General features: G+C 44.7%; 1 protein-coding gene across 1 annotated transcript in view; it reads left to right on the top strand.

Annotated features, from left to right (window-relative positions):
- Positions 1-1,863: 1,863 nt before the first annotated feature.
- The window catches only part of LGMN (legumain), a 36,100-nt gene continuing 14,703 nt past the window's right edge, over positions 1,864-23,260 (top strand). The window contains exons 1-4 of the mRNA XM_065906230.1: positions 1,864-1,983; positions 11,761-11,928; positions 21,951-22,048; positions 23,162-23,243. Coding sequence (XP_065762302.1) covers positions 11,791-11,928; positions 21,951-22,048; positions 23,162-23,243 — 318 coding nt within the window. The 5' untranslated portion in view covers positions 1,864-1,983; positions 11,761-11,790. The remainder of the gene's footprint in view (positions 1,984-11,760; positions 11,929-21,950; positions 22,049-23,161; positions 23,244-23,260) is intronic.

Here is a 23,260-nt window from a genome sequence, read left to right as displayed (position 1 = left end):
AAATTCCCACTGAATAAAGCATAATTCTCAACTTTTAGGTTGTGCATGTTTCTAAAGCCCACACACGTGGCACATAACATTTATGCTCCCCATTGACGAAGATTGTGAAAGCACAGTGGTCATGAGAACTGACTTTGGGGTTGGATAGACCTGAACTTGAAGCCCCTGGTCACTTCCAAGCTATGATCTTGGGCCAAGTACTTAACTCAGGGTGGGTAAGCTTTTTCTGTAAATGGTCACACAGTATACACATTCTTTTGTGGGCCACATGGTCTCTCCTACAATAGCTCATCTCTGCCTTGTTCTCCCGAACAGTCATACCTAAACCAGTGGGTGCGGCTGTGTTCCTCTAGACTTTTATTCACAAAACAGGTAGTAGGCCCAGGGTAGTACACAGACCCAAGATTTGCAGTTTAAAAAAAAAAAATTATAAAATGACATCAGGAAGTTCCTAGGTGGTCTGGTGGTTAGGACTCTGTGCTTTCACTGCTGAGGGCCTGAGTTTAATCCTGGTGGTATTAGGGGAAGCACACTGATTGAAACCGCCCAGCCTGGCCAGGCACCATAGTAACCATTTGCATGAGTTGTTTTAGGACAGGAGGTCCTGGTAAGGAACATGGAACTAATACGCCTCCACCAACCAGAAGAGTTCGGGAAAGGTCAAAAGGAGACACCACATGTCCGACCACCTCCCAGAATCCTCCTCTCTGGCATCCATCTTGGCTGAACAAGGCACCACCAGGAAGGACTCTGAGTCAGAATGATTTGGCTAAAGACAACCCGGAAACTAATCCCATCACCATAAAACTCCTGACTGCCAGCCATGTGGCCGAGCAGTTCTCCTGGGTTCCCTGACCCTTCTGCTCTCCACATGGGTGCCCTTTCCCAATAAAACCTCTTGCTTTTTCAGCAGATGTGTTTCCTCAGACAATTAATTTCTTAGTGTTAGACAAGAACCCAGTTTTGGGCCCTGGAAGGGGTCCCCTTTCCTGCAACAGTGGGGGAACTAATTTGACACGAGCCAACACAGCCAAAACAAAAAAGATGAAACAAGACAACTCATGAATGTAAGTCCTATACATCTTGTGTTTGATGTCCTTGGGCAGGACTGGACTTACTCCCTCATAATAACTCCAGTCAACTCCACTTTCTGAGCTCCACACCATGGTACTTGTATGTATAGTATTTTACTTTTCTCTCCCTGTGAGATAATACCAAACGTTTGAGAAGTAGCACTGCATAGAGATTAAAAGCACCGGATTCTGGAACTAGACTGCCTGGGTCCGAATTATGGCTCTGCCACTTCAGAGGTATGTGATCTTCCGAAAATTAACCTCCCTGACATAACTTTCCTTAGTTGCCCCGTGTGTAAAGCTAGGATGACATTAACAGTGCCTCCCTCTCCTAGGGTTGTTAACTAGGATGAAACGGATCTGCACAACCCATCACCTGGGGCTCTTTAAAGATTCCAAAACCCAGGCCACAGGCAGACACAGCCAAAGAACTCAAAATCTTTAGGGAGAGGCGGAGGCATCAGTACCTACGAAGCTACTACCCTACGGGGTTCTAATTTGTGCACAGGTTTAGAAGCAGAGTGTTAAACGTTTAGCGTGCTGGGGATCGATCCTTCCGGGGAATCACTGCGCCTCTGGTTCCACACACTTCAGAACCACCCTCCCACCCTCACCCCATCCCGCCCTAATTCACTGGATACCGTCCTCCCCGGGCTCCTTTGCCCTCTGGGATCAGAAGGCCCCGCGGGGGCTCGCTGGGACTTGTAGTTCCTGCGACGCTACCGCCTCGTTCTCGCCTCCCATTGGCTTTCGAAGACGCTCCTCCCCGAAGCTCGGCCAATCGCCGCGGCGCAGCCGACCCTCAAAGCAAGGAGCTGGGACCCAGCTCAGCAATCTCTGCACGGAGGACGCGGGCCGCCGGCTGCTCTGAGGCTGCGCACCGCGAGGAGTTCCCACGGTCCCGCAGCAGGTAATCAACATCCCTGGCAGGGGGCCTGGGGCCCGGCCCAACGCCCCGGACCAGGGTCGCCCATCTGCCGCAGATCTTGGCTTCATGCCTGGGATTTTCAGTTTCCCCGGCCTTTTTGTTGTTGTTGTTGTTGTTGTTGAGTAAATCCATTTCTCATCGGGCGAAAGGGAGTTTTCGGCAAACGATGACTTCCCAGGGAAACCCTGCGACCTCTCTCAGCCTTGCATCCCGTGGGGTTGGTGGGTTGGGGCTCCTTTTGTTGAGCGAACTCTGGCTGGAAGCCCAGGCTCCTCCGAGAGCAGAGAGAAACAGGCGCGAGCTGAGAGCACATTTGCTAAGGTCCTGTAACCAGGGGATGCCAGGAGGGGTCTCTTGTGTCCTGTCTAGAAACAGTTCAGGTTGTTGAGGTTTGTAATGCTGAGGTTGCATCTGTTTCCAGTTAGTTCTTGGTAGCCTAAGGGGAAAGAGGTTATGTTAACCACAACAGCAAATATACCCAAAGGTATAAAAACATCCCTTCTGAGAAATCATAAAAACTCCACTTCTCACAGACTTGAGTGGTGGGAGTTAACAGAATGATTCACATGAACCATGGAAGTGAAAATTAGCAGGATTTGGTCCCCTACTTCTGTTAGAGTTGAGGTTTTACCCACGTGGTATTCAGTGCCAAGAATCTAGGGGCTGGGAGAAGGAGATTTTGTGAAAATAAATGTCCATGGTTTGAGACTTGCCCTGTGGTATGTAGTGAGTGGTGTGGCCCAGCTGTCTTTGCTCCAGACAGTAATGTCTTTACTGCATTAGTTTGCAAACATTGATTGAGCCTTACTAAGTTTTTTAAGCAGGGATTATTTCATAAAGGGGAAAGGCAGTTTATCGTGAACCATTCCAGTGTTTCAAGGGCAGTATCTAGCCCTGCTTGTGGGAAGAGGTAGGACTTTGCAGAGAAGGGAATAATTGAATGGAGTTTGAGGGATGGGCAGGAGCTAGTGAGATGAAAGAGAAGAGCATTTCGCCTGGAAAATAGCATGATAAAGGCAGGAAAAGAGCACTGATTTTGGACCCGGAGTCCTGAGCCTGATTGGAGCAAGTGATTTCATGTGGATAAGTGGAAAACAGAGAGGCGCATCTTGCAAGCCTCCTGTGCTACTGTTAGAGACTGATTTTGCCCTGAAAGCCCTAGAAACCGAATTTAGTAGATACGTATCTTTGTTGTTGCTATTGTTTAGTGTTGGACTCTTTTGTGACCCCATGGCCTGTAGCCAGGCTCCTCTGTCCATGGGATTTCCCAAGGGAGAATACTGGAGTGGGTTGCCATTTCCTTCTCCAGGGGATCTTTCCAACCCAGGGATAGAACCCGAGTCTCCTGCATTGGCTGGCAGGTTCTTTACCAATGAGCCACAAGGGAAGCCCAGTGTATACCTTAGATACTCTCTAATGTGGAAAAGTGTTGGAAAGAGGCCACACCCGGGAGTTCAGTGCAGTAATTCCCAGGAGAATTGCTGAGGCTTTTTAAAGACAATTGCATTTGAAAGAGAGGAGAGATGAGAAAAAGGTTGTGAACTCTTAAGTAAGTGAACACCATATCTAGTACTATTCAGTGAAAATATATTGAGGTGAATGCTCTCTTCTTGAGTTTTCCACCTATGACTGGCTATCTTTTTTAAGGAAATGACCAGCCTTTTTTTTCTTTCCTTAAACCGCGGACATTGCTTTAGGCCAAAATTTGAGTCCCATTTTATGAAGGGGAAATCATCACATATGTTAAGGATGTTGAAATCTGGATGGTTAGACATATGACTCACATTATCTTGTAATCCAGAAGATACAAATTAAACCCATAATTAGATCACTTTATGCCTATCAGATTAGAAATTATGAAGTTTGTTACTCTCAAGAGTATCAATTGTTCGAAAGATATCAGATATTTGGAAGTATATCTTAGGACAGTACAGCTGCTAGCAAAATAGATATATCTTAAGACTCAGTGGCTCTACTCCTGAAGTACAGAGAGACATTTGTATACAAGGAGATGAGTATAAGAATGCTTTTGCAACATTTTAAGAGTTAAAAAAAAAAAGGTAACAACCTACATGTTTGTTAGTAGGAGAATGTTTATAAAGTGGATATATATATTTTAAAGTATAATAAATTGATTGGAATGAAATAATTTACATTAGTGGTTACCTTGTGGTATGCGAGAACGGGACTGGACAATAGGGGACTGTTTTATCTGTAATGTTTTATTTGTTTATGGGGAAAGAGGGTTAACAGATTTACAGAATATTAACAGTTGACCTGTATGATGGTAACAGGTATTTTATATTACATTTGTACATTTCTGTAGTTTAACGTGTATCCTTCAATTTCTTAAAATATAAGTTGTAGCAAAATTAAACTTAATACTTTACATCTAGTTATAAAAGTCATGCTCATTCATTTGGGGAAGGACTACAAACTATTATTAATTCTAGATTTCAAAAAACAGTAATTTGGGAGAAACTTAAAGATATCCAAATGCCAAATAAGCAGTGAAAATAAAAATGTGGAAAATCCATTAACCAAAAATCAAATTCTTCTAGTCATTAGTACATTTAAAAATCTTTCTTGACGGTGTGTATCTTGAAATATGTTTTAGCTGCTTGTACATTTTGAAATGTTCAGTTCAGTTCAGTTCATTTGCTCAGTCGTGTCCGACTCTTTGCGACCCCATGAATCGCAGCATGCCATGCCTCCCTGTCCATCACCAACTCCCAGAGCTTACTCAAACTCATGTCCATCGAGTCGGTGATGCCATCCAGCCGTCTCATCCTCTGTCGTCCTCTTCTCCTCCTGCCCCCAATCCCTCCCAGCATCATGGTCTTTTCCAATGAGTCAACTCTACGCATGAGGTGGCCAAAGTATTGGAGTTTCAAAGGATAATTTTTGAAAAGTGAAGTGGGTGACAGAGGATGAGCTGGCTGGATGGCTTCCCTGACTCAATGGAGAAGAGTTTGAGCAAACTCTGAGAGAGAGTGAAGGACAGGGAAGCCTGGCGAGCTGCAGTCCATGGGGTTGCAGAGTCGGACGTGACTTAGTGACTGAACAACAACATCACTCTGTACATATTACAGTCAGTTGAAAGGAGATTCCAAAGTACAAAGTACATTTGTAGATTAGAAATACTGAAATGTGCAATGGGAAACCTGGCTTCTTTCTTTCAATGGGGGAGTCACTTGCACCTCCACTTAATAGAATTCATTTGCATGTTTTTAGACAATAATTATTTTCATTTCTAGTATCTACAGTTTACAGAGTTGTGGGGAAAAAAAATTCCATAGAATCATTGCAGGTAGATTCTTTACCAACTGAGCCACCAGGGAAGTCCTCCATAGAATCAGAATTAGGTAATTTTGAAGGACATGTTCTAATCTAGAATGTGCTTTGCTACTGAATCATAAATGTTCCCTATGAAAAAACATTGATACACTCATTTGAACAAAATCCATTTTTTTTGAGATTTGAGATAAGACTACTTGGATTTTCTTTTCTTTTTCTTTCCCATTTTACCCTTGAAACAGAAAATCAAAAGATATGGGAACTGAATAGGCCCTTAATAATTTAGTTCTACGATCCCATTTGACAGATGAACAATTAAGGTGAGGCAGGGTCTCCCTGGACTTAGGAACTATAGTAACTTAGTAATTGTCCTGTATTAAAGAGAAATTTTACCTGACATTTGTTAAAAATGACAAGATGGGGGCTTCCTTGGTGGTCCAGTATTAGGACTTTGTCCTTCCAGTGCATGGAGCACAGGTTTGATCCCTGGTTGGAGAACTAAAATCCCACATGCCATGTAACCTAGGCAATTTCTTTTTTTTTTAATGACAAGATGGATTTTATTCTTGCTATTGTATTAGAGGAGAAAGTTCCATACAGAACTGAGCTCAACTCCAAATACATCAAGGACAACTGAGATTTATTGCCAGTAGGTAGAGTGGGAGGGTCAGTGGCGGAAAAATTGTTAAGAGAAGCTTGATTAGATGCCAGAGATGGGAAATTGCTAAACCTGTGCTCAGCGGGCCAAAGTCTCGTCGGGCTCAGAGGAACTTGACTTCAGTTTGGTGAAGGAGGGCTCGTCTCCTGTCCTTGTCTCTTTTGCATGTTATCAGCCAGGGACCACTTGCATGATGATTTTGTCGTAAGCCCCCAAAGAACAGAGAGCAAGATCTAAAACCTGTAGGTTTGGAAGGCTCTTTACAGATGTTATTGTCTGCCCAGCCGCTTTGCTTGGCTTTAATGGTTCGCTGTCTCTAACCCAGAGCAAGTAGCAAGTACAGGGCTGATGTGGGAGGTCACAGGGGTGGTTCAGGTCTGGGCTTTGGTGTCAGACCTGGATTTGAATTTGGTCCTGCTATTTAGACGGTAGCCTTGTTACTTCTATTGCTGGTGACAGTTGATCTAGCATGTGCACTCGGGTCTGTCCCAAACCTCCCCTATTGGATCAGACCCCACTTGGTGGTAGTGCCTGAAGTAGAGTCCTTCAGCTGAATCAGTGCCTTCATGTAGCCCTCTAACCTGAGAGGGTCGCTGGCCCAGTGGGAGCAGTGAGGACCTGGCGTTGGAGGCTGGTGAAATTCATTTGTAAAGGCTTGTCCATTGACTTTGACTTTGTGTAGTTCAAGTTCTCCTTTGATGGGCTCTTCTCTATAAGACCTTTTTATAACCGATTACCCACAAGTGCCTTAAAATAGTGGGGTGATGAAGAGCACCCTCCTGCTGCTGGAGGAAACTTGGAGGCCCCGGAATGTGGGGTGTAGCTCTCCCACCTGTGGTTACGGGGCTTCTGAGATATTCGCAAAAACAACGCTTTTGCGGTGTGACAAGCGAGGTGGGGTAGTGGAAGAAGCAATCTTTGGAAGCAGATCTGTGCGTCACCCAGCAGGGCCACTTTCCACCAAGTTTCTCTGCCTCTGCTAGTCTGTCTCAGCTGCAGGGGGTAATGAGACCGCTCACAGGCTGTTGTGAGGGTGGGAAAGTGCCTTGCACACTCCTTGGTTCATTGATACCCACGCATATCCCGCCCTCCCTCCCTGTGCAGCAAGCAACTCAGAGCACTCTGGGGGAGACTTTCCCCTCTCCCCTGGTTAGAGCAACAGCTCCCCTGGGTCATTTTCTCCCTGCAAATGGTTAGCAGACTAAACACATACCCCTGAGCATCTTCTCAGAGGCCTTCCCACTCTCGGCACTTTTAAGAACTACCTTTTTCTTTTAAAGTTGTCACTGTATCCCATCATAAGGATGTATCACATTTGATTTAGGGCTTCCCTGGTGGCTCAGACGATAAAGAGTCTGCCTGCAATGCAGGAGACCCAGGTTCGATTCCTGGATTGGTAACCCACTCCAGTATTCTTGCCTGAAAAATCCCATGGATGGAGGAGCCTGGTGGGCTACAGTCCATGGGGTCGCAAAGAGTTGGACATGACTGAGTTACTAACACACATACACACACAGATAATTGACTTGATAAATAGTACCCTGTAGATGGAAAAGCCCCTGATGTTGGAAAAGATTGAAGGCCAAAGGAGAAGGGGGTGGCAGAGGATGAGATGGCTAGATAGGATTATCAATTCAGTAGACAAGAATTTGAGCAAATTCTGGGAGATAGTGGAGGACAGAGGAGCCTGGTGTGCTTCAGTCCATGGGGTTGCAAAGAGATGGACATATAGACTGGACAGCGACAACAGACAGCCCCCATAAATGACCATTTATGTTGCCTCCAGGGTTTTGCTGCTACAAATGGGTGAGCTCCCTCACCTTCTTACAATCTTCCCTTTTTGAAAAATGATATCTGACACTCCCACCGGGACTTCCTCTTCTGCCTGTATTTCTTCCCCAGCACTCATGACCACCAGACCTGTCTTTTCCTGCTAGAATGTCAGCTCTGCAAAGGGTTTTGCCAGTTTGGCTCCCTGTTCAGTCCCTGTGAGCACCTGGTGGGTGCTGAGGCCCTGTGTGTTGGATGGATGAGTAGATGATAGGAAGAAGTAGAAGATGACGCCTGTGTGACTGGGGCCGTGGAGCGCCACGGGCAAGAAATAGCAGCCTTCCTGGGCCAGTTTGGCAGAGATCATTTACTTTTTTTTTTTTTTGACTGCGCTGGGTCTTCATCGTGGTGCTTCTCTAGTTGCAGCCTGTGGACTAAGTTACCCTGCAGCGTGTGGGATCCTCGTTCCCCAACCAGGGATCAAATTTGCGTCCCTTGCATTGGAAGGCGGATTCTTAACCACTGAACTATCAGGGAAGTCCCAGGGATCGTTGTTTGCTTTTTATTCATGAACTTTTCACTCTGCTGAAACAAGACTCATAGGCATGCTGCAAGATTAGTTGTGACTTTGTTTTCCTGCTCTTGACTTTGTCAAGAATAGTGCTGACCAGGAAATTTCCATCTGAAACCTGCAATTTTGAGACATGTTCATTGCTCAGGGTGATGGAAGGATTGTATTACTTCACATCTTTCCTTCACCCCAGGCCCCATGTTTCCCAACATATTAGTGTTTGTGTTTTTTAAGTGGCATTTCCCAGTCGGTGTCACATGGTGAGGCTTGTAACTTGGCATTGTATTCAAGGAACCACAATTCTGTGTTAATAATAAAAAAAAAAAGACAAGAAAATCGCCGAATATTAACTCTGAAAATGTCCCTTGTGTATGAATAAGGTACTTTCCCTCACTGAGGAGTAACTTGCTAGTGTTTTAGTAGAAGAATGGAAGGTAAACTGGAATTTGTAAAAACAACCTGGTGGTGTTTTTTGTTTGCTGATTTAGGCAGTTGAGCTGGTGGTGTCTATTCTGTGGCTCTGGCAGACCAACCTTTGACTCTAGTATATTTTATTTAAATATGAAAGGGGGAATTCCCTGGCAGTCCAGTGACTAAAGCTCAGAGCCTCCACTGCTGGGGGCACAGATTTCACCCCTGGTCAGGGGAACTAAGATCCCACATGCCCTGAGGCACCAAAAAAAGAAAAGAAAAGAGAAAGACAAAAAAGAAAGGAAGAAGTCAGGCACTGGTGCCTCCAGACAGATCAGCCTCTTCAGGATTGAGTCACATGATAGACACTCAGAAAGAGTGGTATGCAAACCAGAGAGCCTATTTTATGACTGATGATGAAAGATGATAAAAACCCCAGACTGTACCTGCCATGTGGGCTGAGAACACATTCTGGCTCCTGAGGGCAGGCCACAGAGACCGCCTGTTTCAGTTTGATTGGAATGTAGCCATGTTCACTGTTTCTGTATGTCTGTGGCTGCTTTGTGATACAATGGGAGAGCTGAAGAGTTGCGATGGGGATGACGAGACCTGCAGAGCTGAAAATACCTACTTTCCAGCCCTTTACAGAGAGTTTGCTGACCCCTGCCCCAGGAGAAGGCTTCCTGGGAGGCTGCTGGTTGCATGACCTCCCCTATCACTGGCACACCTCCCTGCCCAGTGTGGGGGCCCCTGCAGAGCTCTGGGGGTGGGAGCTTGACTGTCTCTTGCCTGACCTCACTGCTGCTGCTACATACCTTTGTATCACTTCCCCTTTTATTATCCCTCGGTGAGCCCTGGGCAGGTCAAGTGGACATGAGAAAACATCCTCTCATACACAGTGACATTAATAGACCAGCGGGTTCCGGGACTGGGTGGCCTGGGAAGTCCACTGCCCTCATCTGTTACTTACCTTGACCATTTCAAGACAGTCTTGAAACAAATCTGGGGCACGTTATTGTAGTTACCCATTCGATCCCTGGGTCGGGAAGATCCCCTGGAGAAGGAAATGGCAACCCACTCCAGTATTCTTGCCTGGAGAATCCCATGGAGGGAGGAGCCTGGCAGGCTACAGTCCACAGGGTCGCAAAGAGTTGGACACGACTAGCTACTTAACTAGCTAGCTAGCTGTGCGTCCATGACTTTGTAGTGGAGCTAAAGAAACCTGGATCTAGCACCAACTCAGATTCTTTTTTGTTGTTTGGCCATGCTGTGTGGCATGCAGAATCCTAGTTCCCTGACCAGGGATTGAACCCCTGCCCCTTGTATTGGAAGCTCAGAGTCTCAACCACTGGACTGCCAGGGAAGTCCCCCCACCTCAGATTCTTAATTCTTACACGTGAAGAATTGAGTTCCTGGGAGAAGTCATGCGGGGATAGAGTAGTTTCTTGACTAGGAAGCTGGGCTTCTGGGCAGAGCTGACTAGAGCCTGCCAGGGTCAAGTAAGAGGTATACTGCGGCCAAGTGTAGTCCTGGGCATCACCCAGAGCTTGTCAGAAATGCAGAGTCTCAGGCCCTGCCCATGCCTACTGAGTCAGACTCCGCCTTCTAACAGGCCCCCCAGGCAATTTGGGCGTATAGTCAACTTGGAGAAGTGCTGGCCTTTACTTTAAAAAAAAAAAAAAAAGTAAAGTGTCTTTACTTTTTAAAACTTTTACCAGACTCAGGGCTTCCTGTTTTTTCACTTGGGGGGAAATCCCATCATTTTGAGGTTTAGCACAGTCTTAGGCACAGATGCTGAGGATGGTTTCCTAGACGTCTTTCGTGCCTTAGCTGGCTCTGCAGTCCATGAGGACAGAGGCTTCGACTTGTCCCTACTGCATTCCCAACCCCCAGTGCTTTTTCTGGCAGGGTCAGAGTTCAGCAGACTCTGACTGAGTGGGTGAATGAATGAGTGAATGCATTAATGAATGAGTTAATGAGCACTGCTTTGTCAAAAAGCATCAGAGGCAGAGGTTAGCCTCGTAGACTATTCTGTTCTGAGTCCCTACATCTCAACGACTGTTTTTCCTCTTATCTCAGAATGACAGGCCTGGCTTCTGCCATAGGAAGGCTTTTTTAAAAATAACATAGTCAGGACACAGGCCATTAAAACAGCGTACTTGTCTGAGTAATACAGGGTGGCCAGGACTCGGCCTTAGCTCTGCCTTTTGTGCTTTAAAACTCTCTTTAAAGTTTTGGCCGTGAAGTGTAAAATTGGGCATGCAGCTCATTAAGAATAAAGTCTTGAGATGCAGAACCATGTAGCAGAAAGAGTGGACCAGGAATTCAGAAGGCATGGTTCTGGTCTGTGGCCAGTGCTGACTGTCCATAAATATTGGGTAAGTCACTTCTCTCTTGCTTCAACCTCCCCATCCAGTAAAACAAGGATTAAAATGTTTGCCCAGCCTCTTGTACAGAATAATGTAAATGGGTTGTAAGCATTATACAAAGACATTCATTTGGGCTGCCAGTGTTAGACTATAGTTTACCCAGATAGCTCACACGCGTAAATTGCCCCTCAGTATTTACATCAGGTGTATGTTGAATTTTTACAAACTTTGTTGTATAAGTAATATATATTATTTGTAGTAAAGAGAGACAAAAAGAAAGATCATTCTTAATTCTACCTATCTACCACTCAAGAATAACTACTGTTAGATTTTGTCTGCCTTCCACATTTTGCTATGCACACATTGTATGTCTGTTCTTTTCTTGAAACAGTTCATAGTATGTGGTGGATATTTTTCCAACACAGTGAAGTTTGTTAGTGAATTTTGTTTTCCGTATTCCAAGTTGTGACAAAAACTTTAAAAAGTTTCCCCAAGAGCTTCCTCAATATTCTTTGGTTTATTCTCCTAACTTCAACCCGTAGTGAAGGTGGGGCGCTATGGGCACCCCCCTGCTCCACTCCAGGGAAGTTTGACCCATTTTCTGTGATCTTGTCTTAGGGGCCAGCAGTGTTCTTCTGGTTTTGTCATTCCTTTTTCGCTTGACTCTGCCTTTTTCTTCCTAGATTTCTGCAGTGGAACTCCAACGGGGCAGGATGATTTGGGAAGTCACCGTGTTGCTCAGCTTGGTCCTGGGAATTGGTGCTGTTCCCCTGGAGGACCCTGAGGATGGAGGCAAGCACTGGGTGGTGATTGTCGCAGGATCAAATGGCTGGTATAATTATAGGCACCAGGTAAGAAAATGACTCATCTTCTCCTGTATGACACTGGCGGTCTGTTAGCAATCCTGGACCTTGTTATTAGAACAGGCTTTTTCTTTATTGTTTTTTGGTTTGGTTTTGCTTTGGGACGGAGTTGAAGCTGTCAAGATTTTATTTATTTTAAACTTCTAATTTTGTACTGGGGTATAGCTGATTAACAGTATTGTGATAATTTCAGATGAACAGCAAAGGGACTCAGCCATACATGTACAGGTATCCGCTGTCCCCTAAACCCCGCTCCCATCCAGGCTGCCGCGTGACATTGAGCCGAGTTCCCTGTGCTAGACAGCAGGTGCTTGCTGGGTGTCCATTTTAAATGTAGCCATGTGTGCATGTCCATCCCAAACTCTAACTATCCCTTCCCCCCAGCAACCAGAAGTGGAACAGATGTTCCTCTTAGGTTGGCATAAATAAGTGTGTTGATGAGGATGTGGAGAATGGAACTCACCACTCCACCCCGCCCCCATTGCTGAGTGGATTGTAAAGTGGTACAGCCATTTCTGAAACCATTTTGGCTGTTCCTCAAAATGGCCCGTATGTGGTCACCTCAGTCTAATGCAGGGTTTCTCAACCTTGGCACTGTAGACGCTTGGGTCCATCCAGGTAATTCTTTACTGTTGGGGGACTGTCCTACGCATGTAAGATGTTTAGCAGCATCCCTGCCTCTGCCCTCTAGGTACCAGGAGCATCACCCAGCCACTGTAACGACCAAAATTGTCTCCAGACTTTGCCACATGTCCTTAGTTGAGACCTACTGGCCTAGCGCCTTCATTTTAATAAATAAGGAAACCGAGACTTGAAGACCGGAGGTGACTCTCATGAGGCCGCATAGCTGCAGACAGGACTCTGGAAGCAGCATCATGAGTCTCCTTGCCCCCACACCCCTACCCTGCTGCTCTGCCCTCACCCCTTCCTACTCATCTTTCCTGGCACTCAGCAAATCAGCCTGGCAGAAATTAGAGAGGAAAGAATCTACGTTTGTAAATACATTAAAAGTGCAGCCTCCAGGTGCAAATGTGAAATGGTATAACTGCTTTGGAAGACAGGCAGTTCCCCAAAAGGTTAATAACTGTGACCCCAGCAATTCCACTCTTAGGTATATATTCAGGAAAAAAAAGGAATATGCACGTCCCCCCAAAAAACTTGTACTCAAATGATTATAGCAGTTTTATTCTTGTTAGCCTAAATGTGGAAGCAATCCAAGTGTCCAATAAATGGATAAACAAAAAGTATAGTCTGTCCACACAAGATACTATTATTTGGCTATAAAAGAGAACAAGGTTCAGATACATGCTTCAACGTGGCTGAACCTTAAAAACATTATCCTAAGTGAGAGAAGCCAGTCACAAAGGACCACAGCATTCCATTTATATATGGAAGTCTAGCATAGGAAACTCTGTGAAAACAGAATGTAGATTAGTAGTTGACAAGGTGTAGGCAGAGGAGGGAACAGAGAATGACCGTTAATGGATATGAAGTCTCTTAGGGATGATGAAAAAAGGTTCTGGAATTAGAGAATGGTGATGCTTGCGTGACTTGGTGAAGATACTAGAAACCACTGAATTGTATATTTAAAAGGTTCACTTGTGTGATATGTGAATTATATACCTTAATAAAGTTGTTATTAAAAAACTCATTGAATCTTTCAGTTCTCAGAGACGAGATGCATAGGCAATCACAAGTGAACTCATTTGACCCCCACTGTGGGGTTATGTGCAGTCGGCCCAGTTCTTTTTCCCTATTTATGTTTACTTTCTGGAGAAGGAAATGGCGATCCACTCCAGTATTCTTGCCTGGAGAATCCCATGGAGGGAGGAGCCTGGTAGGCTACAGTCCATGTGGTCGCAAAGAGTCGGAATTTAGCGCAAAGAGTCGCAAAAAGCGACTTCACTCACTCACTCACTCAGTTTCAACTGGTCACCTTTGAAATGCTCAGTCACCAAGTGTGGCCAGAGGCTGCCAGATTAGACCTAGCGTCTGTGCTTGTGATTGCTTAACAGGGCTCCCTCATGTGTGTTTCCCTCCCGGGATATCAGTTTCATAATCTGTTAAATTGGGGTTGGTTTAGGTGAACTCCATACCAACTCTGTAATTTGATGATTATTGAGTGACTTAGTTCTTGAATGCTTTTTATATGCTAGCTGAATAGGAAATTTGGCTTGATTAAAAAGTTATTTTCATTGGCAGTATGATACCTTTTTAATACTTAACCCAGACCTGACCCCGGCTTCCCTGGTGACTCAGAGGGTAAAGAATCCGCCTGTAATGCGGGAGACCCAGGTTCAGTCTCTGGGTGGGGAAGATCCCCTGGAGGAGGGCATGGCAACCCGCTCTCCAGTATTCTTGCCTGGAGAATCCCATGGACAGAGGAGCCTGGTGGGCTGCAGTCCCTGGGGTCACAAAGAGTCGGACACGCAAGCGCAGCACACAGACCTGACCCAGTTAAAGAGGAGCAATCCGAGTAGTAACCACCCATCTCGGCCTTCTCCTCTGCCTCTCACCACGCATCAGAACGATGGGGTGTTAAACACGGGTCACTGATAGCAGACTCGATGCTTCATCAGACCCCCTGGTTTTTATACAGCTAACTTTAAAAAGCATGTATTAGTTAAACATTATTCAGCATAGGTATCCGATTACCCTTTACTCCCAGGAAATTTTTTTAAAGTGTTGCTAGTTTCCCTGGGTAAACTACTACATATCAAAATGGAATGAAGCAAGTAAAGCAAAAAGAAGTGGCCACAGACTGAAATTTCTGTCCCTAAAGAAGGGCAGATGCTGGCGCTAAAGCTGGGCAGAGGAAGCGTAGCTGCTGAATCCTGGTTGGCCTCGGCCCATATCCCTGCCGGCTGAGTTCTCTCCTTGACTAACTGTCAACACTTGCTGTCTTGACTTTGGAGACTGAGCATTTAAAAGAGCATTTGAGGTGTAGCCAGTTAACACCCCAATACAAAATAAAAAATTCAAAGTGTGGGGGAAAACAAAAAGAGCGTTTGAAAGAACTTTTCCCGTAGAACCTACACAGACTTTTTTTATCCCCCCTGCACAGACTTTTAAACTTACATTTTTATTGAGGTTTACGTTTTCCTTGAGTGAACATAGCACTCGTTATCACAAGTTTGTTTAGGGAAGAGTAGTATACTGGGCACAATTAGATCGTGGCAGAGCGCTCTTCTATGCTTTATGATGGTTATTTAACACGTGTTGGTTATATTGAATTGGATTTCTCTGTTTTCCATTTGTGGCTGGGATGAATGGATGGCAGTGAGGGAATTGGTGGGTCTGGGGCGATGCTAGTGGGATATGTTGCATCTTGAGTATGGGCCAGGAAGGTCTTGGAGGACAGGTTCTTGTGGTGGCGGAAGCAGGAGCCAGATTCTGATGCATGGATGACAGAGGAAGAGGTCCTTTGGTGCAAACCACACAAGGGATGCTGTACTGGCTATTCTTCCGACAGGCTTGTGAGAGGGAGAAAGAAGAACATAGGTCACCAGGGGAGGAATGGGACTAGAGGAAGGTTTCTTTCAGTATAGAGATCGGAGTGCATCGAGAAGGAAAATTGAGTGGATTGAAGGTGAAATTCACCCTTGCATAAGCCGTCAGGAGGATGTTGGGATATGGGGGGGGCGTGTTGGGAGGAGAGGAGATGTGAGCCAGGAGTCACTGGGAGCAGGGGGCTTGAGGGGAGCCTTGAGGTCACCACTGGGCAGTGGGGCTCTGAAGGAGAAGGTCTGGAGTGTTGGCAACAGGACAGAAGAAGTGAGGGAGGAGCTGGGAGAATGCTGATGTCCCCTCACCTCTGCTCGTCTCGAGCTGGGGGCTGTGGTGGAGAGGAAGGGAGTGCTACCATTTCCTGGGAAGGCTTCGGGAGCCTCCTTAAGAGCATCCATGGGTCCAAGAGGGGGCAGGGAGGGAGAGGGAGAAGTCCAAACCTTGTAGATGTTGAAGTTGGGAGGAAAAGATATGGTGATGGAGGGTCTAGTGGGAGTCATTGTACTTCTGAATGACCACCTTTCACTTTATATATTTAAGGGTGTGTGTAGTTACCACTTTTTAGAAACAGCTTTATTGAAGAGGTATGTTTCCATGCCATAAAATCCATCTATCTTATAGTTCAGTGATTTTTAGTAAATTCAGACAGTTGTGCAAATGTTACCACGGTTCAGTTTTAGGACACGCCCATCATTCTAGAAAGTTCCCCGTGCCTGTACTCATCCCAGCCTCCTGCACCCAAGGATTTGCCTTCCGTCTTTATTGTCTTGCTGTCTCCAGAAACTTCATAAATGGAATCATACAATGTGCACACTTTGGTGTCTGGCTTCTTTTACTCCACATAATGTTTTTATAGTTAATCCATCTTGTTAGAAAGTATCACTTTTATATTTTAAGAAAAGAAACAGATGGAGAGCAGAGTTGAGCAGGACTGAATTGGGGGAATGCAGTTAGCCCAGGAGGGCTGTCCTTGTACAAGCCGGGTGCTGGGCAGGGCGGTCGGGACTTGCATAGACCCCTAGGCGTAGTTGCTGTTCTTCCGTCATCTGCTGTATTGGTTTGAACAAATGATGTAATCTCACTCCAAACCTCTTGATTCTCCTCTGGAAAATCTGAGGTGGTGGTGGGCTCAGTGAGTGAAAGTCGCTCAGTCGTGTTTGACTCTTTGTGACCCATTGGACTATACAGTCCATGGAATTCTCCAGGCCAGAATACTGGAGTGAGTAGTCGTTCCCGAACCAGGGGATCTTCCCAACCCAGGGATCGAACTCAGGTCTCCCGCATTGCAGGCAGATTCTTTACCAGCTGAGCTAGCTGGGAAACCCAAGAACACTGGAGTGGGTCCAGTGGGTCTTCCTGACCCAGGAATTGAACTGGGGTCTCCTGCATTGCAGGCGGATTCTTTACCAGCTGAGTTAGCAGCCCCCTTGCCCCCGCCCAATGCCCGGACTCAGGGCTTAGCCTCAGCAGAGCTCAGAGCATGTGCCAGGAAGGCGTACTATACATATTCCTCTCAATGAGCAGCCCATGAGAACTCTTCCCAGCCCCTGCCTGACTTGAAGGTGGACCCCTTGGCAGTGATGAGAACACGCCTTTGCCACGGGCTGGTTGCCCTTAGTTAGCTTACAGTTGGCCTGAGGTGGGGCGGCATCAGCAGTGGCCCGGACAGCCCTCCACCAGGAAATCACAGGATGTATCAGTAATCCCATCGGAGCTCCTTACGCTGAGTTGAGTCAGCAGTCTCTGTTCAGTGGCCCAGAGAGCTCGGCCCTTTAGGTCAAGTCTTGCTCAATACCTTCCTCTCACTTGGCATTTCTTCTATGGCATTTCTGTTTTTAAGGGAAAAAATGCAGAGATAAGATATGCTCCAGCAAAGTCATTGAAGTAACCGTTAGCACTGCCTCCAAGTCACTTGACTTGGCTTAACCTTACTTTTTTATTTCTTTTGGGTGTGAGTGCTTGGCTCTGACCGAAAGCCCTTTTGAATTGAGTAAGTTGGGAGGAAAGCAAGTAATTCCAAGGACCCAGGAGAGGATCACTGCTTGACTTGAGACCTCTGTGTGCGGAGGCAGAGCACGAGGCATGGTGGTGGAAGCCCTGAGCCCTTACCCGAGCCTGTCCCCATCTGTGAAATGGGCATAAAAGAGGCTGCCTGTCAGGGCGGTGGTGAGGAGCCCGGGAGCATAGGGGAGCACTAACAGGATAGGTTGAATATATTTTCTAAAATGTGTGGTCTTATTGAAGTGTATTTTACAGATCGTATATAATTCACCCATCTTAAGTGTTTAGTGATGTTTTAGTGCATTTAGCAAGTTGTGCAAGCATCACCATAAATCAGTTTTAGAACATTTCCATCTCCCCAGTAAGATCCCTTGAGCCAATTTCCAGTCCCCAGCTGGAGGCAACTACTAGTATACTTTGTAATTCTGTAAGTTTGCCTTTTCTGAACATATCACATAAATGCAGCCCTGCAATGTGATCTTTTGTGTCTGGCTTCTCTTAAGGTCATGTTTTTAAACTTTATCTGTGTAACACATATCAGTACTTCATTCCTCTTATTGCCAAGTAGCATTCCATTGTACAGTTAAATCACATTTTGTCTGTTTACCACTCAATGGATATTTGGGTTGTTTCCTTTTTTCTTTTCTTTTTTTTTTTTGCCTATTTGAAGCATTCTGCTAAGAATATTTGAGTATAGATCTTGGTGTGGATAAATGTTTTTCTTTCTCCTGGCAGATACCTAGGAGGAGAATTCCCAGGTCATAGGGTAAATTTATACTTAACTTTTAAAGAAACTTAAACTATTTTCCAAAATGGCTGCATCATTTTACATTCACGCAAGCAGTGGATGAAGCTTCCTGGTTTATCCTCACCAGTACTTGTTATTGTCTGTCTGGTGTGAAGTGGTACCTCATTGTGGTTTGAGTTTGCATTTCCCTAACAAGTAATGATTCTGAACATCTTTTTATGTGCTTATCAGTATATCTGGTTAGGTGAAATGTTTATATAAATCTTTTATCTGTTTTTAATTGAACCAGTTGTTTTACTGAGGTACAAGAGTTCTCTGCATACTCTACATACAAGTTCTCTCTCAGATATGTGTTCTGCAAACATTTTCCTCTCTGTTGCTTATCTTTTCACTTTCTGACTGGTGTCTTTTGAAGCACTAAAATTTTATGTTTTGTTGTTGTCCATTTTATCATTTTTTTTCTTTTATAGACCACGCTTTTGGTGTTATATCTATGACATCTGTGCAATTACAGTTCAAGATTTTCTCCTGTGTTATCTTATAAAATTTTGTTTTAGCACTTACATTTAAGTATGATTCATTTTGAGTTAATTTTCATATATGGTGTGAGGTGAGAGTCTAAGATCGTCTTTTGGCATGTAGATATCCAGAATTTCCCAGCACCACTTGTTGATAAGATTCTCCTTTCCCAGGGTAGTTCTGAAAACAGGAAGTTAAAGTTCTCCAGCTTTCTTGTCTTCTTCAGTATATGTGTATATTTTTACTGTTGTAGTTACATATAAATTTTAGCATTATCTTGTCAATTTCTGAGGAAATCCCTGCTGATCAGTTTTTTGAAAAATTTTTTGAGGGGGAGAGGAGAGGTATTTTATTTTTATTTTTTTTTATCTTTTGTCTGTACTGCACAGCATGAGGGATCTTAGTTCCCCAACCAGGGATCGAACCCATGCCCCCTGCAGTGGAGACACTGGGAGTGTGGAGTCTTATCCACTGGTGTCGTGCCCAACTCTGCGACCCCATGAACTGCAGCCCACCAGGCTCCTCTGTCCATGGGATTTTCCAGGCAAGCATACTGGAATGGGTTGCCATTTCCTTCTTCAGGAGATCTTCCTGACCCAGGGATTGAACCCAGGTCTCCTTCACTGCAGGCAGACTCTTTACTGACTGAGCTAGTTTTTTAAAAAGTTTAAGGGTGGTATGTCTTTTGATCCATGAGCATGAGATATCTCTCTGTGTATTTAGATCTTCTTTAATTTTCCTCAGCAGTTTTATAATTTTCAGTGTATAAGTCTTACACGTCTTTTGCTAAGTTTATTCCTAAGTTGTTTTTGTTTTTTGGTGAACCTGCTTTATGGTGTCTAACAGGAGAGATAAATAATAGGCCGGTTTGCACTGAGGTGAGTGGGTGGGTGTGCCTGCTCGCTCCAGTTTCATTGAAAAGGTTAAATCTGACATAATATTTGTTTAATTTTTTATCTTATGAAATAGAAAACAAATATTTATATAAGGTGCCTGCAATGTAAAGAATAATAATAAAATGAATACCTATGTACTTTGTACTGAAAGGTTTGTTGCTGAGCCACGAAAGACTCTGGGATTCTTGGCCTCCGGAGGAGAATTCAATCTGGGGCCAGAGATGAGGCTTGATCGCTCAGAGCTTTTGTGTAATAAAGTTTTATTAAAGTATAAAAGAGATAGAGAAAGCTTCTGACAGAGACATCAGAAGGGGGCAGAAAGAGTACCTCCTGGCTAGTGTTAGCAATGGAGTTAAATACCTTTTAATTAGTTATTACAATGAATCAAAAGAATGTCTGGAGATTGTAAAGATCTTACTGGACCCACTCCTATAATTTACATTTTTTTTCATAATTTACATTTTAAGATAACAGGATTAGCCAGAAGGTTTTCAGGAAGGAGAAACTGTCCTCGATACATTGTAGTTTAAACTGAGTTGTTTGTTGTGTAATCATCAGTTCCAGGCTTAAAGATGAAAACTTGAGACTAAGACTAAGGAATGTAGAGGAAAAAAACCTTTGTCCTTTTCTTCTCCTTGAGAATTCCAGACCCCTCTCTCCTTGGGGACCCCTGGACTGCATATCAACCCACCTAAGAATTGACTGTCTCAGTACCCGACTGAAGAAAAAGAAAATTGTTAGTACACTGTCCCCCGTCTTGTCTAATCTTGACTCGGCCAGAGGGCAAGTTCCTTAGATTTCTTATACTTCACTTTAGAGTTTACCATCTGGGTATTTAACTAAACAGCATCATCTTTCCTATAGCCTGTTTTGACCTTTATATGAATGTAGTTATAGTGAATTTTTTTTTCTAGCATTTCTTCTTTTTCTCATTATGTTGCTGAGATTCATGTATCTTGAAGCATGGTTTGTATTTCATTCATTTTTAGGTATTCCATTTGTGTGAGCTTTATGGTACTCCCATTATATGAACATCAGACAGTTTAGTTTATTTTTCTGTATTGTCTGAAAGCAAGATCAGGTTATGGAGTCAGAATGCCTGGGATCTTTCACTTTGAGCTGTGTGACTTGGACAGGTCACCTCCTGTCCCTAAGCTTTGACGACCTCACTGTGAACTGGGAATCACTGTCACAGAGGGGTGTGATGAGAATTAAATGAGATGGTACATAGAAAGTCTGAGCATAGTGCCTGGCAAGTAGAGCAAGTCCATAAATGTATGTTTTCATATTCAGTTATCTGTTCATCTAATAGCTCTTGAATGCCAGGTCTTGGACTCACCCAAACAACATTTAGCAACTGTATTTTGAGCACCCATTTTTGCTATAAAGTCCATTTGTTTGGGACATCTACAGGCAGAATGCTGGGTTTGGTGGTGTGTGAGCTTTATTTCAGTTGCTCTGCTAAGAGCTGTTTAGAACATGATCTGTGGACATCCAGTTTCTGAAGCCCTCTTCTTTAGAGAGGCAAGTAACTGGGCACGGCATTTCTTTTATACTCTGCCCTAGGAAAGACATAATTAAATAAAAGCAGAAAGGTAGGTAACATTTTCCCCTTTTGCCCTCAGATTTCCGTGTCATGGAGTGTAGTCTGTATCATCTGAAATAGGAAGCGAAAATTGTCTTGACCTTTTTATGGACAAGGAATCTCATTAGCAAAGTTTTCCTTTTACCTTTACTACGGTCACCCTTGTTATTCTTTTTTAGACTAAAGAACACATTCCTCATTTTAGTTCCTGAGCTGAATTTTTGAGTTTTTCACACAGTTCTCTGAACAGCAACTGTGGCAGTTAGGGTTACTGGAACCAGAAGAATCCTGTGTGATACAGAATTAACCGCTAAGCTTTTAATCTCTTGGTTTATCATTCTGTCATTCTGTTCTTCAGCCCTAAATCAGTGCTTTCAGGAGCCTTTTCTATGGTGTGGAAAATGAAAATAACTTGTTCAGGACTTTCAAGAGCCCTTGTTTCCTGTAGATGTTTGGTGGTGGTAGGTGTGTGTGTGTGTGTGTGTGTGTGTGTGTGTGTGTGTGTGTGTGTGTGTGTGAGTGTAGTCCACATATTACACTAACTGCCTGATGAGAGTTTCATGGTGAAGGGTGGATTTTTAAAAAATTGAACTGAAAAAGGTAAATGAATGTGTTTTAAACTGATTTAAATACCTGACCAGTAGGGATTGGGACACAGCACCTCTTCCATGAGAAAGAACACGTCGCTCATGAAAACTCCCAAATTGGCTTCTTCCGGGCAAAATCTAACACTTGACAAAACCCCTTCTCCCAGGCGGATGCGTGTCACGCCTACCAGATCGTTCACCGAAACGGGATCCCTGATGAGCAGATCATTGTGATGATGTATGACGACATCGCCAACTCCGAAGAGTGAGTATGGAGGCCTTTGAACTTGATGGTGAGGAACTTCAGGGCGTTTTAAAAAAATACAGATTCTCAGGAATTCTTAGATGGGCAGCCTAACGTTAGAATGTAAGCTGACTCCCGGCTGAAATTCCACCCACCTACTTCATGTAGAGCTTTGAGCATAACTTGGTGGAACCCAGCAATGACAAGGACATGGCAAATGCTAGTGAAGGTGCTGAGGTTCGGGCTTTGCAAGCTTTAAAGCATGAGTTCCCCCTCGGCTTGGAGAACCAACTCATCACTAGGTTCTGCGGTATTTGTTCCTGACCTCTGTGCCAGGGCGCCTCGGAGGCCTGTGCACAATAGGCTCCTTTGTAGCTTAGATCCTCCCACCCTTCTTTCTATACGTATTTCCTTCTTTAAAAAATTGCTGAATTTAATTTTACAAACCGTTCTCTCATGCCTGCTTATCTGATTTCTTGAGGAGATCAGAAACAGCAGGTATGGGGGACTTCCCTGGTGGTGCACTGGTTAACAGGTCGAGCTTCTGTGCAGGGGGCTCAATCCCTGGTCAGGGAACTAGATCCCGCATGCCAAGTGGCTCACCCTTTCCTCCTCCACTGCCAAAAAAAAAAAAAAGCAGCAGCAGGTATGGGTATGACTCTAACCCGCTCTAGTCTCCCAGCTCCTCGGTTCCCAACTGTGCCCCTTCCAGTGATCACATGATGGTTCCTAATCTATTCTGAGCTTTAATGCCTAAGCTCTTGCATGAAAGCCTTGTTTTTTGTTCTCTCTCTGAAAGTTGTTTTTCTCTGACAGATCTCTTGATGAGATCTCCCCTCCAAGATGCAAGCTGGTGTCCATCAGGAGGCCAGGCACACGGGGGCCCGGGTTCCTGTCCTCAGTTTGCAGAGCTCAGCCCTTCACTGCTCCGGCTAGGAGCTCAGGACTTGGGGGACCCCAAGACCCTCGGGCTACTAAAACCACTACCATGCTGGGAACCTGGGTGGGTGATAAAAAGTGTCTGTGACAGTCATGACTGTTTAGTCCTTTATGCATAACCGGAACATATTTATGAAGATGCAGATTTCAGAGATACATCAAATTGTGTGCTTCATTGCATCCTTTGATTTTCAGCAATCCCACCCCGGGAATTGTGATCAACAGGCCCAACGGCTCAGACGTGTACCACGGCGTGCTGAAGGACTACACGGGCGAGGTGAGGCGGAGTGTGGG

Source organism: Muntiacus reevesi, chromosome 15 (genome assembly GCF_963930625.1).
Source record: "Muntiacus reevesi chromosome 15, mMunRee1.1, whole genome shotgun sequence".
In the NCBI taxonomy this organism is placed as follows: domain Eukaryota; kingdom Metazoa; phylum Chordata; class Mammalia; order Artiodactyla; family Cervidae; genus Muntiacus; species Muntiacus reevesi.
The sequence above is the reverse complement of the archived record's forward strand: the minus strand, read 5'-3'. Positions and strand labels throughout refer to the sequence as shown.